This window comes from Nycticebus coucang, chromosome 2, assembly GCF_027406575.1.
Source record: "Nycticebus coucang isolate mNycCou1 chromosome 2, mNycCou1.pri, whole genome shotgun sequence".
Classification (NCBI taxonomy): Eukaryota; Metazoa; Chordata; class Mammalia; order Primates; family Lorisidae; genus Nycticebus; species Nycticebus coucang.
The window spans coordinates 72,804,731-72,821,234 of NC_069781.1; the positions used below are offsets into that span (position 1 = coordinate 72,804,731).

The following is a 16,504-nucleotide window of genomic DNA, read 5'->3' on the forward strand; positions in this document are numbered from 1 at the left end:
TTGAAAGGTGAAATTGAGGGAGTATGAAACAGTCTTAGTTTCTTCCTAGGGGAGAAAAAAAACTCTTCTTGTAATCTCTGCAGTGTGACTGAAAACCTCCTCTCATGAGTGTTGGCAGTGTTAACTGTAATTCAAGCTACTATGGAGCCTTCTTTTTCACCCCTGGAGAACCTGTGCCTCAGATATGTTTTTCAAGTTCCAGATAATGAGAAGGTTTTAATAAGGTGTTTTTCTTTGTTCACAAAATGCATCTGTTCTCCTTACTAAGGTGAACTTAATAGATTGTTTCTATTAATAGATTGATTCTATTTTTTTTTTTTTTAATCAAGGTTCATCCATGAACCTTGTTTTTTGTTTTTTTTTTTTTTTTGTAGAGACAGAGTCTCACTTTATGGCCCTCTGTAGAGTGCCGTGGCCTCACACAGCTCACAGCAACCTCCAACTCCTGGGCTTAAGCGATTCTCCTGCCTCAGCCTCCCGAGCAGCTGGGACTACAGGCGCCCGCCACAACGCCCCGCTATTTTTTGGTTGCAGTTTGGCCGGGGCTGGGTTTGAACCCGCCACCCTCGGTATATGGGGCCGGCGCCTTACTGACTGAGCCACAGGCGCCGCCCGATTGATTCTATTTTTAAAAGAACCATGTGAAATTGAGTTGAGTTTAAGGGCCACATACATACCTTACTTTGTAAAAGAGAGGGAAGAGAATAGAATTGTATATGATATACAGTTGGCATAAACCAAATCAATTATGTTCTGTATAAGAATTTTCAAATAGTTTAATTGGACTGTACTGAGGAGATAGATTTATATTAGAAATATATGGAAAATTTATTAGTATATAAAAAGTACAAATTATGTAGATATTATGTAGATACTGTCATTTAAATATAACTTCAAAGTAAATATTACTAAAAATCTTTTGAGCCTCAGTTTCAACAAAATTTATATTTGAATCATATTTATTTTAAAGAGACAATTTATCATTGTATATTTAATTCAGTATACCATTGTCTGCTTGGAAATTCATCTTTTTGAAATTTTATACTCATTAGCTTCATGGTATCAGAGTATTTCAGTGGCCATACTGATTTGTAATTCATAATCTTTTAGTTAATACCCTACTACTCAAAAGTGTTATGTGTAAATATACCTGAGAAATTGTTAGAAATGCAGAATCCAGGGTCTGGGCTCAGACCTACTATATCAGAAACAATGTTTTAATAATATCCCCATGCAATTCTTATGCACATTAAAGTTTGAGAACTACTGATTCAGTGCAACTTAGTAGATGTAAGCTACTTGAAAGTATTATTTCCTGTAGCTCATAAGCTGTGGAAATCATTCGTGGTTTGACCTCAGAACTATGTTAATCTTATGACTAATTAAAAATTTAAAAATCTTAAAATTTTTTAGGTTATGTTTAGTTACAAGGTTATATGTCTTTGTTGTTCCTGTAAGTTTCTACAAACTGTAAAACGTACCCTTCTTCCTTATATAGTGAGACAGCTAAGATGCAATTAAAAATTTCCCTGAGCTTTACCATATGTGCAAATGAGAAGTCTATGCTATGATATTAACTAGTGCTCCAAGTTCAGTGGAAAGATGTATAGCCGTCCATCTGAGCCTCTGGGACAAATTTGATATGGCAATCGTAATAATAGATTATACTACGAGAAGTTTAGTTCTCACTGAGTAATTAATAAAAATCTGCTGTAGGGTCAACATTGTTTGAAGGTTTAATATACAAAAGTATATTAAGTAAAAGTTAAAGGCATTGTCTAGACCTAGAGGCACTTACCCAGTTGGCCAGTCCACTACTTAACCATCAGAGTTTCTTTCATAAATAGATTTGGCAAATTGAAATTTGTGGTTTCTCATATAAAGACATATCCTCCCATTAAATCACTGTTCTCTACTGTGAAATTGTTTAATTTGGGTTACTTAAGTATTTATTTTCCATACTTTGTCAGTTCTATCAGTTCAAAATTTTGTATAGGTGTTTCTTGTAATTGTTAACACTACTTATAACAATACTTGTCATAATTTTTTCTTAGTCCACTAGGTTGCACCATATTGTCATTTCTGTAGATGAAAAAGCATGTCAGTGATTTTATCTGTTTCATCCTAATAAAGGAAATTTAAGGGGCTCCCTGTCTATTTTTGTCACTCAGTAGCTGCCAGGAGTTATCTTCTTATGACCCACTTTTGCTTTTGTTGCTTTTGTTTGTTTTTCTAATAAAAGAAAACATGCCTTTGAAGAAAATGATGCCCTTACATAGAAATTAATAAGTGTAACATATAGGAAACTGATAAAAGTTAATGGTGAATTAATAATTTGTAAGTTAAGTAGTTTTTTAATTATCACGTGGTCTCAACATTGCAACAAGACTTATTAATCTGAAGTTTCTCTCCTGATGTGGTTGTGATTTTGTTTCAGAAATCACCTATTTCTTCTTCATGTTAGATTTTTTTTTAATAGCTTATATTATTTTAGGAAAAAAGCATGTTGAACTAATTGGAGAAGTTCAGTATAATTTTGCAAGAACTAAAGTGTGTTTACTAATTTTTTTAATTGTTGCCGACACTTCAGTGCTTAAACATTTAGTAATTAAACCAAGCTGGTTCAGTTTCTCATAATGAAAAATCGATTATTTTGGCCATTTGCTAGCATTACCAAGGTGAAAGAAAATGAACCATACAATTAAGAAGGAAATAGATGCTATTTGTGGAGATGTTTTTATTATTAAAGACTACTAAGCTCATATTAAGAATGTGTATTTAATTTAATCTAAGTCTTTAATATATAACATACACTTGCAGTCCTGTTAGTAGCAATCCCAACAGTAATAACTAAGCTTTGTTAAATTGTATAGTTAATGGCGGCGCCCATAGCTCAGTGGGTATGGCACCAGCCACGTATACCCAGGCTGGCAGGTTCAATCCCAGCCCAGGCCAGCTAAAACAACGACAACTGCAACAACAACAAAAAAATAGCTGGGCGTTGTGGCGGGTGCCTGTGGTCCCAGCTACTTGGGAGGCTGAGGCAAGAGCATCGCTTGAGCCCAAGGGTTTGAGGTTGCTGTGAGCTGTGATGCTATGGCACTGTACCCAGGGCAACAGCTTGAGACTCTGTCTCAAAAAAAAAAAAAAAAAAAAATTGTATAGTTAACATAAACAAAGGTATAATGACAGTTCTCCAGAGGTTCTTCACCTAATAGGAGACTGCTTGATGAAGCATTTGTTAAAGGTCAGTAACTTGTGAAATTTAGGTTGAGTTTCCAGATCTTTGTCATTCTGGGCTGAAAGTTAATAAAGTTAAAAAAGTACCTGGATTATAAAGCAAACTGCTGACAGGTTGGGGATGTGGGATAAAACACCATTCAGCTTCCTTTATACTAATCCTGAAGTTCATACATCATAACAAATATCTTTTAAAATGTAAACTGTGGAGCTTTCCTTGCTTTTTACTATTACAGAGAATAATAATTGTGAATTCAGTGTGTGTTAAAACAACTTCTGTTACCACATTTTGGGTGTTTTATATTATGTGTTATCAAGCTGTGTTTTTGTGTTTTATTTTAGCTTATTTGCACTAATCTTGATGAACTCAGGGAATTAATCACAAAAATCGAGAATGAACTCAAAGATCTGGAAAACAGTAGAAAAAAATCGGTAGGTGTTGATCTGAAAGTTCTGTCTATTATTGTCAGCATTAAAATTTATTCCTGCTTTTTTTCCAAAAGCTTTTTTTTGATCTTGTTATCCTGAATTACATGGAATTTTGCAATGAAAGATAGAAACATTGTTTCTTTTATTTCTCCTGTGTGGTCTAGTTTTCATTTTTAATAAATAAAAATGGTGCCAGGGGCAATTAAATTAATTTCATTGGCCTGGTTTATATCAGGTATAGTTTTGTTTGGTTTTTTTTTTGTAATTTATTGTTAAATCATAGCTGTGTACATTAGTGCAATCGCCTGTACCCATTCTAAGTATATCAGGTATAGTTTTATATAATTCTCAATATACTGGCTGATTGTTTTCTGACTGGTAGTTTTTTGAGTAATATTTACTTTGCGAATATTCTTAATAATTATATGCTTTTAATAGAAGTGTATTGCTTAGTAACAAAATTCTAATTAAGTGTAACATAAAAACAAATGTAAATTGCTTGATCATGCCCCAGATAATTTGTACATATGCTTAATAATATGGCTTTTTAAAGGAATTTTATCATCTGAAAGTTTTTTTTTAACTTCTACTATGTATTCTAAATTCATTATTAATCTTTACTTTCATTCTCTAATTTCTTTGTTCTGAAGAGATTAGAGTATAAGAGCATTGTATTTATTCACCCAATACTTGGTAACCAACATTCAGTTTTGTTACTTAATAATACCTGTTTAAGTAACAGGTATTATTTAACAGTTGGGTTATGCACAGATTTGAAACACAATTACATAAATAAGTAACCGGGGAAGTATGATTTTAAACATTGCAGAAAAACAGTCATCATTACCAAAAAAACCTTTTTGTTATATGCCTTAGGAATATCATGAAGTGACTTTTAATAGGTCTTTGCTCAAAACCTATTAATATAGGTATGTATAAAATGTGGTTAGTGATTCATCAGGTTTGGGATCACCGAATTTGTAGTAGATATATGTTGTTAGGAAAGATGTATTGGTAGCACTCTGAAGGGAGGAGATTGAAATATCATAAAAGTACAGCCTGTGAGGTTAGTTAACACCAGGGTAAAACAGACTTAAGTATTTCAGAAGTCTCTTGTATGATACATTGAGAATATTGCTGTGATTTAAGAAATAAAAAAATGTTTATAATGATAGGCGTTAATTAGCAAGAAAACATTATGTTCAGTATATAATCTGAGAATATAGAAACTGTATATTTTAGAAATAATTCCATTAACAATGGTTTAGACCCTTACTAGACTCTTATGTTTTAATATATATACTTTAGGTATATGGGTGATCTCTTGAGGTAGATTATCAAGTATTTTATTAGAATTTACTGTTGTGATATATTCTTTAAACAAATATTTATATTAGAATATGTTCTCTGCAGCAAAAAGTTTTTTTATTTATTTTATGTTTTATGCTTATAAAGGATTGATTCTGTTCTTAGGAAAGAATAGTCTTTTTTAAAAATCAGGGTGTTATAGTTTTTTCCAGGAGCTGTTTGTTTGTAGTGAGTGTTTCATATTTCATTCTAAAAAAATTCTGTTAAATAAATTTGCCGATTTATTATGCTGCAGTTAAATATAACTTACTTTAATTTGTTCCCATATTATAAATTAAAGTTTTTATTTGTCTTTAATAGTTTTGATCATAGTTGATGTAAATACTTATGGCATGTATACTCTAGAATTCTGCAAGCATTCTAGAGTTTTTCTGTAAAGCCATCCACCTCACTTCCATTGGTGATAAGAGGTCTAACCATATTGTCTTCCTTCAGAGAAGCAAGTAGCAGAGTAAAAGAAAATGTAAATTACAATATTGCGTGTGATAGATACTAGTTATAGGAATTAATTTTATTGAATGTTTATATTAATGTTTAATACCAGTTTATTTGTCATCGTTTGAGAATAAGGTGGTCCATGTAACTGAATTTTCTAGAAAATTGAAACTTAAACCTTTGATACTGAAACTCTTATTTTTGTTAATTTATTTTTTGAGACAGGGTCTCACTCTGTCACCCAGGCTGGAGTGCAGTAATGCTTTCATAGCTCATTGCAACCTCAAACTCCTGAGATCAAGCAATCCTTTTGCCTCAGCCTCTCCAGTTGCTGGGAATATAGGCCACACCACACCCAACTGTTTTAATTTAATTTTTTTTTTTTTGGTAGAGATGAAGTTTCTCTGTGTTGCCCAAGCTGTGGTCTCAAACTTCTAGGCTCAAGCCATCTTCCCACCTCAGCCTCCCAAAGTGCTGAAATGACAGGTGTTTAAGCTGCCAAGCCCAGCTATTAATGACGTGATTAACCAACCATCAATGAAAATGATTTTATGAATTGTTTAGTGAAAAACTTGCCTACCTTCTTGTACTACTCTGAACATAATTTAACCCTTTCTTGATGACTCAAGGGTCATCATTAAGTATATAATTATATTTTTACCCTGAAAATCTGTTGATATTAGCAAGTTCAATTAAACATTCATCAAAAGGGTTTCATGCTATATATTTTGAAGGATTTTGTTTGTATTATTGCTTTTATTCTGTCTCTTTTTCATTGCAAGGTTGTCACATGTCATTTCTTGTGTGTGTCTGTATACTTGTCCTAGGTGATGTATTGTGGATTAAGAAATCAGGTAACTATACTTACTAGAATTGGGCTCACAATGAGGACCCAAGGGTCTTTCTTAATAATGAAGTAATATGAACTTGGTGCTAGTAATAGCTATTTTGATTGATTCCTTGTCTTGTGGGCTTCATTCACTATTGTGAGACAAATGAATTATTAATATTGATCTTCAGAAGAAGATATCACTAAAATAATATTTAGAGTCAGAACCCTTCTATTTATTATTAATGTTCATATCTACAGTGATGGTTCCTGTAACAAAGAAGATATGTACCATATGAATATTTGGTAAAGATAGAAATTATACATAATAAAAGTTTTAACATGGAGGTACATATATAAATGCCTAGCTGCTTCAGGAGGCTTTTCTGCAGGGCCTTTACAGATAGTTTTTCCTATCAAAGCAACAAAGAAATATTCCATTTCTCTACCTAGGTCAATATTCCATTTTAAGAGTTTTTGATTTGGTTTTATTAGAGCGGTTTTATGTTTGCATATGCAGCCTGACAAGCTCATAAAGTCATCTGAGAAAAAGTGCTACATACCACACTGCAGAAGATTACTACAGTCACCTTCAAGGTACTCCCCTTGGGAAGCTATGCACCAAGGGCAGTGCCTAGTCCACCCTTCTCAATAATTTTAGAACACTTTTTCTGGAATGGCCATCAAAGCTGTTGTTACATTACTCTTGATGTCCTGAAAGTCATCAAAATGTCTTCTTCTTAATATTTCCTTTATCTTTGGGTAAAGAAAAAAGTCACTGGGGACCAGATCAGGTGTTTAGGGTGAGTGTTCTGGCTAAACCCCCCCCTCACAGACAGTGCTATGTAAGCTGATACATTGTTGTGATATAAGAGCCATGACTTGTTGGCCAGGATTTTCAATTCAGATTTTCCTGTTTCTCTTTTGATGTTTACTTGGTCTGCTATGCTTCTCACAGCTGATGACTGTGATGCACAATTCAACAGATTTTTGCAATATTTTTGTTAGTTCTTCTTGTTACTGGTTGTCCTGACCTCTCCTCATCAGTGATGTTTTCTCTCCCCTGAGAAAAACTTTTAATCCATTTGTACACTGCCTTTTTCTTCATGGTATTATCCTCGTAAACATGGGCTAACAAGTCCCTGATTTCACTTCCACTCTTGCCAGGTTTAACAAGAAATTCACAAATGTTTGTTTGTTGCTCTCATTGAAGCGCCAACATTCTCGTGACAGCACATAAAAACAACAATAATGAACACCATTCAGCAAAGCATTGTGGCACATTGACACAGAAACAACTGTGAGATGCTGATAATACCAAGGTTATGAAACCTTACTGAGTTGTATTTGTATAATGCTGCCAGTGAAAGCACACAATGGCAAGTTCACAAATTTGGTTGTCAGACCTGGTAAAAAGCTTTTTTTTTTTTGTAGAGACAGAGTCTCACTTTATGGCCCTTGGTAGAGTGCTGTGGCCTCACACAGCTCACAGCAACCTCCAACTCCTGGGCTTAAGCTGTTCTCTTGCCTCAGCCTCCCAAGTAGCTGGGACTACAGGTGCCCGCCACAGTGCCTGGCTATTTTTTGGTTGCAGTTTGGCCGAGGCCAGGTTTGAACCCGCCACCCTCTGTATATGGGGCCGGCGCCTTACCGACTGAGCCATAGGCACTGCCCGTAAAAAGCTTTTTTTTTAAAACTTCCTAGAGGTTTTGGCATTGTATTAGAAGATATGGGATGGTCTTTTAAAATCCAAATTGTTTATTCATTTGCAAGACAGCTAATTTCATTTAAGTTTAATGTGAAGAGAGAACGCTTTAGTTATCAAGTTTATTGAGTTCAGTTGATCCCATCACTTCATTTAGGGACTCAGTCAGATAAGGCTCAACATTCTTTAGAATTAAGGAGTGTCCAACCTTTTTTCTTTTCTGGCACACATGTGTCGCGTGACTGGAGATGCGAGAGAACAGCAGCTTTGCCGCGGGTGCAAGCTTGCTCCTGCAATTATTAATCTGAAAACAAGAAACAGACTACACCGCATGAGATGGTGTGTAGCAAAGGATCTTTGTTCTTGACCACCTTATTTACACTGATGGTCACATACACACTTAATCTATGATCTCTAACTCTTTTTATCTAAACTTAGCTTGTGAGGAGACATAAAGTTTACACATCGGCACAATTTTTTCTGCTTTTTCATTCTTCTCAGACATTTGTCAACTCTTGAGCTAGGTATCTAAATAAAAATCACAAAGAACTCCTGGGGAAGAAGGAGAAATAAAATCCCTCAAGCACACACTTAGTTTTTGACTCATAATGGAGTAATGACTTCGTTTCTCCACAGGGCAGAGACCTTTAGGCTCCAAAGACAATATGTTTTTAACACCTGTCAACTTCTGGCCCATTTCTCCAGCGGAGAGATTGTTAGTCTCTGACCACCTGGGCTTAACGGGAGCATGACATCAGAGAAACTGTTCCGGATTTTTACTTCTGAACAAACAGGCTCTGTGTATGCCTCAAGGGGAGCCCAGCTCTCCTTTTGCCTCTGTGTTAGCAAAAGCCATTTTTAACCCATTACAGACTTGCCTTGCGTGGCTTATGTGGGACAGTTTAACCCACTGACATGGGAAGAATACGAGTTTTTTTTGGTAATGCATTAAATATAAAAACACTAAGGACAGCTGATGAGCATAAAAGAAAGTCTGTGCATACTTTTCATGATAATCTGATACCACAGATAAGCAAAACAGTACTCAAATACTAAGCATGCAGCAGGTCAGATACCCTTGCTTAGATAGTGCAGTGATATACTTAATTAGCCACCTGAGATTTATTTAAAAGAGAGACATCTTGTTGAAATAAATGCATAGAATGACAAAGTCCTTTAATTTTGTCTTTCTCAGCATTATTTAGATCATGGGATTCTTTAGTGATCTAAAGGACAAATCATAACATTTTATTGTTTTTATTGTAGTTTTAATTAAAAGGTAAAATTTGTATGTTGCTTAATTTAAACTAGATCATGGGATTCTTTAATGATGTAAAGGAAAAATCATAACATTTTATTGTTTTTATTGTAGTTTTAATTTGCATGTTGCTTAATTATCTTAAAAGTATCCTTTTTAGTCTAGGAAATTTATTACTTTTCGGGAAAGAGAGCTAAGAGAATGAAATTTATCTGGTCTTGTTGTATTTGAAATTTATTAGATATTATTGCTTTCTAAATAATAAAAATTGGAAGATTTTGCTAAACTTGTATTTCTAAGGTTTTCATAGATCCCCTTTTCTCTTGTATCTGTTTAATTTCTTGATGCTTTCTGTCACAGTTTAGATTTTCAAAAAAATTTCAGTCTTCAATAAGGAAAGATCTGTGTAGAAATTGGTAAAAGGAAAAATGAAAATTTGGCCACAAAAAGATCTTGTATATATATAAAAAAAGAAATGTCATCTGGGGTATATAATGGTAAATTAAAATCTTATCGATACTGATAAATTAAAGTTTTAAATATAAGATCATTTATTTTAGAATACATCTTTTAGCAGCTAAGCCCCTCAACATTGAGCAGGATTTAAGACAAATTTCAATTATTTCTAAATTGTATATTCCATATATAAGAAAAACTATAAAACTTTATGTGCTCTTTGATCCTGTGATGCTGTTTGGAATTTAACTTTTATTATCCTTATTTCTTTTCCCCCACTGCCTAAGAGTAATTTATGTTGTGGTACATTCAGCAGACCCTTTAATGGTGGAAATTTGGAAATAGCCCATATGTCCAGTAGGAGGGAGATGACTAAATAATATTAACACAGTGGTATATCAAGTAGCTAGTAAAATGAAGTACTTGGTAGAGCATTGTTACAACATGGAAATATTTGTGAAAAGTTGTATTTTAAGTGCGTACAAAATTACGTGTTTGTAATGATTGTAGTATGTAAACAGGCTTGTTAACAAGGAATTTCAGACCAGGGGTGGTGGCTCACACCTGTAATTCTAGCAATGTGGAAGGCCAAGGCTAATGGATTGCTTGAGCTCAGGAGTTCTTGACCAGCCTGAGTGAGAGTAAGACCCTGTCTTTACTGAAAAACAGAGAAGAAGAAAAAAAAAAACTACCTGAGCGTGGTGGTATACACCTGTAGTCCCAGCTAACAGGGAGGCTGAGGCAAGGAGGATCTATTGAGCCCAAGAGTTTGAGGTTGCTGTGAGCTAAGACACCATGGCACTCTACCCAGGGCCACAGAGTGAGACTCTGTCTCAAAACAAAAAAAACAAAAGAAAAAGAAAAAAGCCAGGCATTATGGTGGGCACCTTTAGTCCCAAGTCCTCAGAAGACTGAGGTAGAAGGATCACTTGAACCCAGGAGTTTGAGGTTGCTGTGAGCTAGGCTGCTGCCACCACACTTCAGCTTGAGTAACAGAGTAAGACCTTGTCTCAAAAAAAGAAAAAAAGGAATTTCAAGTAATGGAAAAAATTAATCTTTATTATGTTCTTAAAATAGTTTAAATTCATTATACAGTGATAATGATTCTCTTACCTAATCTAAGAATGTACATTTAGCTAGACCAACATTGAAGGTGTCAGTAACTTAGATCAAAGATAATGACATCCCATTTTTGGTCACAGAGTTCTGTATAAGCCAGTGGTTATCGGGGCTTGATTTTGCTCCCCTTTCATCAGCAAACTTTTGGCTATGTGCGAGGACATTATTCATTGTCCCAGTTAAAGAAGTAGGAATGACATTTAATAGATGGAGGGTAATAACATTGCTAAACATCCTACATTGCAATCATCCTACACCGTACAGGCCATGCCCCCACAACAAAGAATTATCTGGCCCCAAATGTCAGTTGTGTTGAGGTTGTGAAACCTTGATACAAGCCTGTATTTGCTAAGAGTCCTATTTCATTCCATCTACTGCTGCCAACTTATGGGAGAAAACAAGCTGATATTTGAAAAGTTAGGTAAAAATCAGTGAAATCATAATACCAGATCTTATAATTGAGACTATTCTGTGACATCATACACCTCTGATTCACAATTTATTTGATGAAATTTGTGAATGTCATTTTTAACCTTTATCCTTCATGATTCCATCAGATAGTAAAGAAGGATTCTTTTTTTTTTTTTTTTTTGTAGAGACAGAGTCTCACTGTACTGCCCTCGGGTAGAGTGCCGTGGCATCACACGGCTCACAGCAACCTCTAACTCTTGGGCTTACGCGATTCTCTTGCCTCAGCCTCCCGAGCAGCTGGGACTACAGGCGCCCGCCACAACGCCCGGCTATTTTTCTGTTGCAGTTTGGCCGGGGCTGGGTTTGAACCCGCCACCCTTGGCATATGGGGCCGGCGCCCTACTCACTGAGCCACAGGCACCGCGCATAAAGAAGGATTCTTGATCCTGTTAGGTTCAGACTTGTCTTAGCTATCTTCAATCCATTAGATTTACGGCCTTTTCTAAATATGTTTACCATTTACCTTTTACCTTCTGTACTATTAGAAATGAAACTACACATAAGATGACTGTGTATTTCTTCATTCATTTTTAAAATATCATATGATATATTCTTAAAGTGAGGTATAGTAAGGAATGATACATAGATAAGTGGAAAAATATTGTCATCATTTTGTCATCATTTATAAAACTATTACATGTACTTATGTAGGTCTATACATACTTGCATATAGTAAAAGCCTGATATAAGGCAAAGAAATTATTATGTAACAATCTTATTTTCTATTGCCTATCAAAGAGAATTTTACTCTATTATAATGAAGGATGGTGGGATTTTCCCCTCTTCTTTCCTTTTCATATCCTATTTTCTCATAGTGAACCACCAAATCAGTATTATTTTATAGTCAGATGTTTGTAGTACCTAATCTGTTTTACTAAGTATAAAGAACTTTAAGTACTTTCAAGAGTCCTCAAGCCCTAATTAACTTTATTTAATAGCTTTGGTTGTAGATACAGTTGTAATAATCTCAGATTATTCTTTTTTTGTTATGGAAATGGATCTCTTTTGTGCATTTTTTTCTTTCTGATAATTTTATTTTTTTTATTAAGTTATTTGTACATAGATCATAAATACATTTATGACATTATGGGATTCGATGTGTTGATTATTTGTACAAATTGGAGTGCTTACATCCTACTAATCAACATGGCTTTCACCTCATTTACCCAGTCGCAGCATTAAGACATTTGTGTTCTATACCTGATAGATCCAACTTGTACTTGCAATGTGCTCCATATGTGTGGTCCCCCTCCTAACCCTCTATCAATCCACCGCCCTCCCCTCCCCTCCCCTCTCCCTCTTCCCTCCTTCATCCTAGGCTATAGTTGTGTTTCATTCTTCATATGCAAGTGTAAGTGATTCTAAATTGGTTTCACAGTAGTACTGAGTACATTGGATATTTTTTTTCCATTCCTGAGATACTTTACTAAGAAGAATATTTTCCAGCTCCATCCATGTAAACATAATTTTAATGCTGCATAGTATTCCATGGTATACATATACCACAATTTATTAATCCATTTATGGGTCAGTGGGCACTTGGGCTTCTTCCATGACTTGGCAATTATGAATTGAGCTGCAATGAACAATCTGGTACAAGTATCTTTATTGCCAAATGATTTTTGGTCCTTTGGATATACGCCTAGAAGAGGAATTGTAGGATCAAACAGCAGGTCTACATTTAGATCCCTGAGTGCTCTCCAAACTTCATTGCAAAAGGAACGTACTAGCTTGCATTCCCACCAGCAGTGCAGAATTGTTCCCTTTTCTCCACATCCACGCCAACATCTGTAGTTTGGGGATTTTGTGATGTGGGCTACTCTTACTGGAGTTAGATGGCATCTCACAGTAGTTTTGGTTTGCATTTCTCTGATGATTAAAGATCATGAGTATTTTTTCAAGTGTCTGTAGGCCATGCACCTGTCTTCTTCAGAGAAGCTTCTGTTCATGTCTCTTGCCCACAATGAAATGCCCACTTGTTTTTTTCTTAGTATAATAAGTTTGAGTTCTCTGGATTCTGGTTATTAGACCTTTGTCGGAAATATAACTTGCAAAAATCCTCTCCCATTCTGAGGGCTATTTGCTTTACTTAGTGTGTTCTTGGCAGTGCAGAAGCTTTTTAATTTGATCAGATCCCAGTAATGTATTTTTGATGTTGCTTCAATTGCCCAGGGTGTGCTCCTCATAAAGTATTCTCCCAGGCCAATTTTTTCAAGTGTTTCCCCTACACTCTCTCTAAGAATTTTTATAGTTTCATGTCCTAAGTTTATGTCCTTTAACCAGTGAGAGTCAATTTTTGTTAGAGGAGAAAGGTGTGGGGCCAGTTTCAGTCTTTTACAGGTCGCCAGCCAATTCACCCAGCACCATTTACTGAATAGGGAATCTTTCCCCCACTTTATATTTTTAACAGGCTTATCAAAAATCAAATGACGATAAGTGTCTGGGTTCACCTCTTGGTCTTCAACTCTGTTCCATACATCTACCCCTCTATTTTTGTGCCAGTACCATGCTGTTTTGATCACTATAGATTTATAGTATAGTCTGAAGTCTGGAGGCATGATTCTTCCTGATTTATTTTTATTTCTGAGTAATGTCTTGGCTATTCGAGGTTTTTTTCTGTTTCTATATAAAACGAAGTACTAATTTTGCCAGATCTTTAAAGTATGACAGAGGTGCTTTAATAAGGATCACATTAAATCTGTAGATTGCTTTAGATAGTATAGACATTTTAACAATATTGATTCTTCCCAGCCATTAGCATGGTATATTTTTCCATTTGTTAACATCTTCAGCTATTTTTTTCTCAGAGTTTCATAATTCTCTTTATAGAGATCTTTCACGTCCTTAGTTAGGTACACTCCCAGATATTTCATCTTCTTTGGCACTATTGTAAAGGGAATAGAGTCCTTGATTGTTTTTTCACCTTGACTATTTTTGGTATATATAAAGGCTACAAATTTATGAGTGTTAATTTTGTACGTTACTATGTTACTGAGATGTTACTATGTTCCTTGGTCACTTCTAGGAGTTTTGTAGTTGATTCCCTGGGATTTTCCAGATATATAATCATATCGTCTGCAAAGAGTGACAGTTTGATCTCCTCTGGTCCTATTTGGATCCCCTTGATTGCCTTCTCTTGCCTGATTGCGGTGGCTAAGACTTCCATTACAATGTTAAAAAGCAGTGGAGGCAGGGGGCATCCTTGTCTGGTTCCAGATTTGAGTGGAAATGATTTCAGTTTTACTCCATTCAATATGATGTTGGCTGTGGGTTTGCTGTAGATGGCCTTTATCAGTTTAAGAAATGTTCCTTCTATACCTATTTTCTGATCAAGAAAGGATGCTGGATATCGTCAAAAGCTTTCTCTGCCTCAATTGAGAGAATCATATGGTCTTTGTTTTTTAATTTGTTATGTGATATTATATTTATGGACTTACGTATATTGAACCATCCTTGGGACCCTGGGATGAAACCCACCTGGTTGTAATGTATAATTTGTTTGCTGTGTTGTTGGATTCTGTTTGCTAAGATCTTATTGAATATTTTTGCATCAATATTCATTAGAGATATTGGTGTACAATTTTCGTTTCTTGTTGGGTCTTTTCCTGGTTTGGGTATCAGGGTGATATTTGCTTCAGAGAATGTGCTAGGAAGTATTCCTTCTTTTTCTATGTTTTGGAAAAGGTTGAGTAGTACAGGTACCAGTTCCTCTTTAAAGGTTTGATAGAATTCTGTTGTGAAGCCATCTGGTCCCGAGCTTGAGATTATTCCTTTTTTTTTGGCCAGGGCTGGTTATCAACCTGCCACCTCTGGTATATGGGGCCGGCACCCTACTCACTAAGCTATAGGCACTGCCTAGATTATTCTTAAAATTAGTTTGATTTACGGCTTTAACAATTATTACATTATTGTGTATAATGTGTTTATTTTTTGAGATGGAAACTAATCGTGTGCCCTGGGTATAGTACCAGGGCCTCAGCCTAGTTCACAGCAGCCTCAAACTCTTGGACTCAGGCAGTCCCCTTGCCTCAGCCTCCCAAGTAGCTGGGACTGCAGATACTTCCCCCAATGCCCAACTAGTTTTCTGTTTTTAGTGAAGATGGGATTTCACTTTTGCTCAACCTGGTCTTAAACTGCTAAGCTCAAGTGATCCACCCACCTCAGTCTTCCACAGTACTAAGATTATAGGCATGAGCCACCTTGTCTGGCCTTATAATTGTGTTTTTTAATTCTAGATCTTTTTTTTTTTTTTTTTTTTGGCGACAAAGTCTCACTTTGTCATCCTTGGTGGAGTGCTGTGGTATCATTAGCTCACAGCAACCTCAAACTCTTGGGCTCAAGTGATTCTCATGCCTCAGCCTCCCATGTAGCTGGGACTACAGGCGCTCACTGGCTATTTTTAGAGACCTGATCTGGCTCAGGCTGGTTTGGAACCTGTGAGCCTCAGGCATTTCACCCACCTCGGCCTCCCAGAGTGCTAGTATTACAGGCATATGAGCCACCATAATTCTAGATCTTCTATAAACAACTTAATAGTTAACAAAACTGAAAATTGTCTCAGCTGGTGGGGAGGATCAATTATCTTTAGTTATATATAAAGTTTTTAAAAATTACACTGATCTTTTGGAAACACTGCACAACAGATAAAATAAGTTACCTTATATGGCTTAAAGATATTAGTCTTAATCAGGCAAATATTTCCTAAATGTCTTCTATGCGCTAGTATAGTACTAGGAACTTAGAAGGGATCCAAAGATTAAAACCAAATTTCTATCTTTAGGGAATTCACTTAAAAGAGCTTAAGATTTTATACTCAACCCTGAGGATAGATTTTTAGTTTTCATCAGGGTTGGTTGGTCTAGCCTCTGTTCTTTTTGTTTGTTTGTTTGTTTGTTTTTTGAGACAAAGTCTTACTAAGTTGCCCTTGGTAGAGTGCTGTGGCGTCACAGCTCAGAGCAACCTCAAACTTTTGGGCTTAAGCAATTCTCTTGCCTTAGCCTCCCAAGTAGCTGGGACTACAGGCGCCTGCCACAATGCCTGGCTATTTTTTTGTTGTTGAGGTTGTCATCATTGTTGTTTAGCTGGCCCGGGGCTGGGTTTGAACCCACCAGTCTCAGTGTATGTGGCCAGTGCCATAACCACTATGCTACAGGCACCGAGCTTAGCCTCTGTTCTTTCATAAAAAAAATTTTTT

At 35.7% G+C, this 16,504-nt stretch overlaps 1 protein-coding gene across 3 annotated transcripts in view; it reads left to right on the plus strand.

Moving 5' to 3' along the window:
* The window catches only part of KIAA2026 (KIAA2026 ortholog), a 96,570-nt gene that overhangs the window by 61,762 nt on the left and 18,304 nt on the right, over positions 1-16,504 (plus strand). For 2 of the 3 annotated variants that reach the window (XM_053573307.1, XM_053573297.1), the window contains one exon: positions 3,583-3,672. The exons of the other annotated variant lie outside the window; for it this stretch is intronic. In XM_053573307.1, the coding sequence (XP_053429282.1) occupies positions 3,583-3,672 (90 nt within the window). The remainder of the gene's footprint in view (positions 1-3,582; positions 3,673-16,504) is intronic. 3 annotated transcript variants of the gene reach the window in all.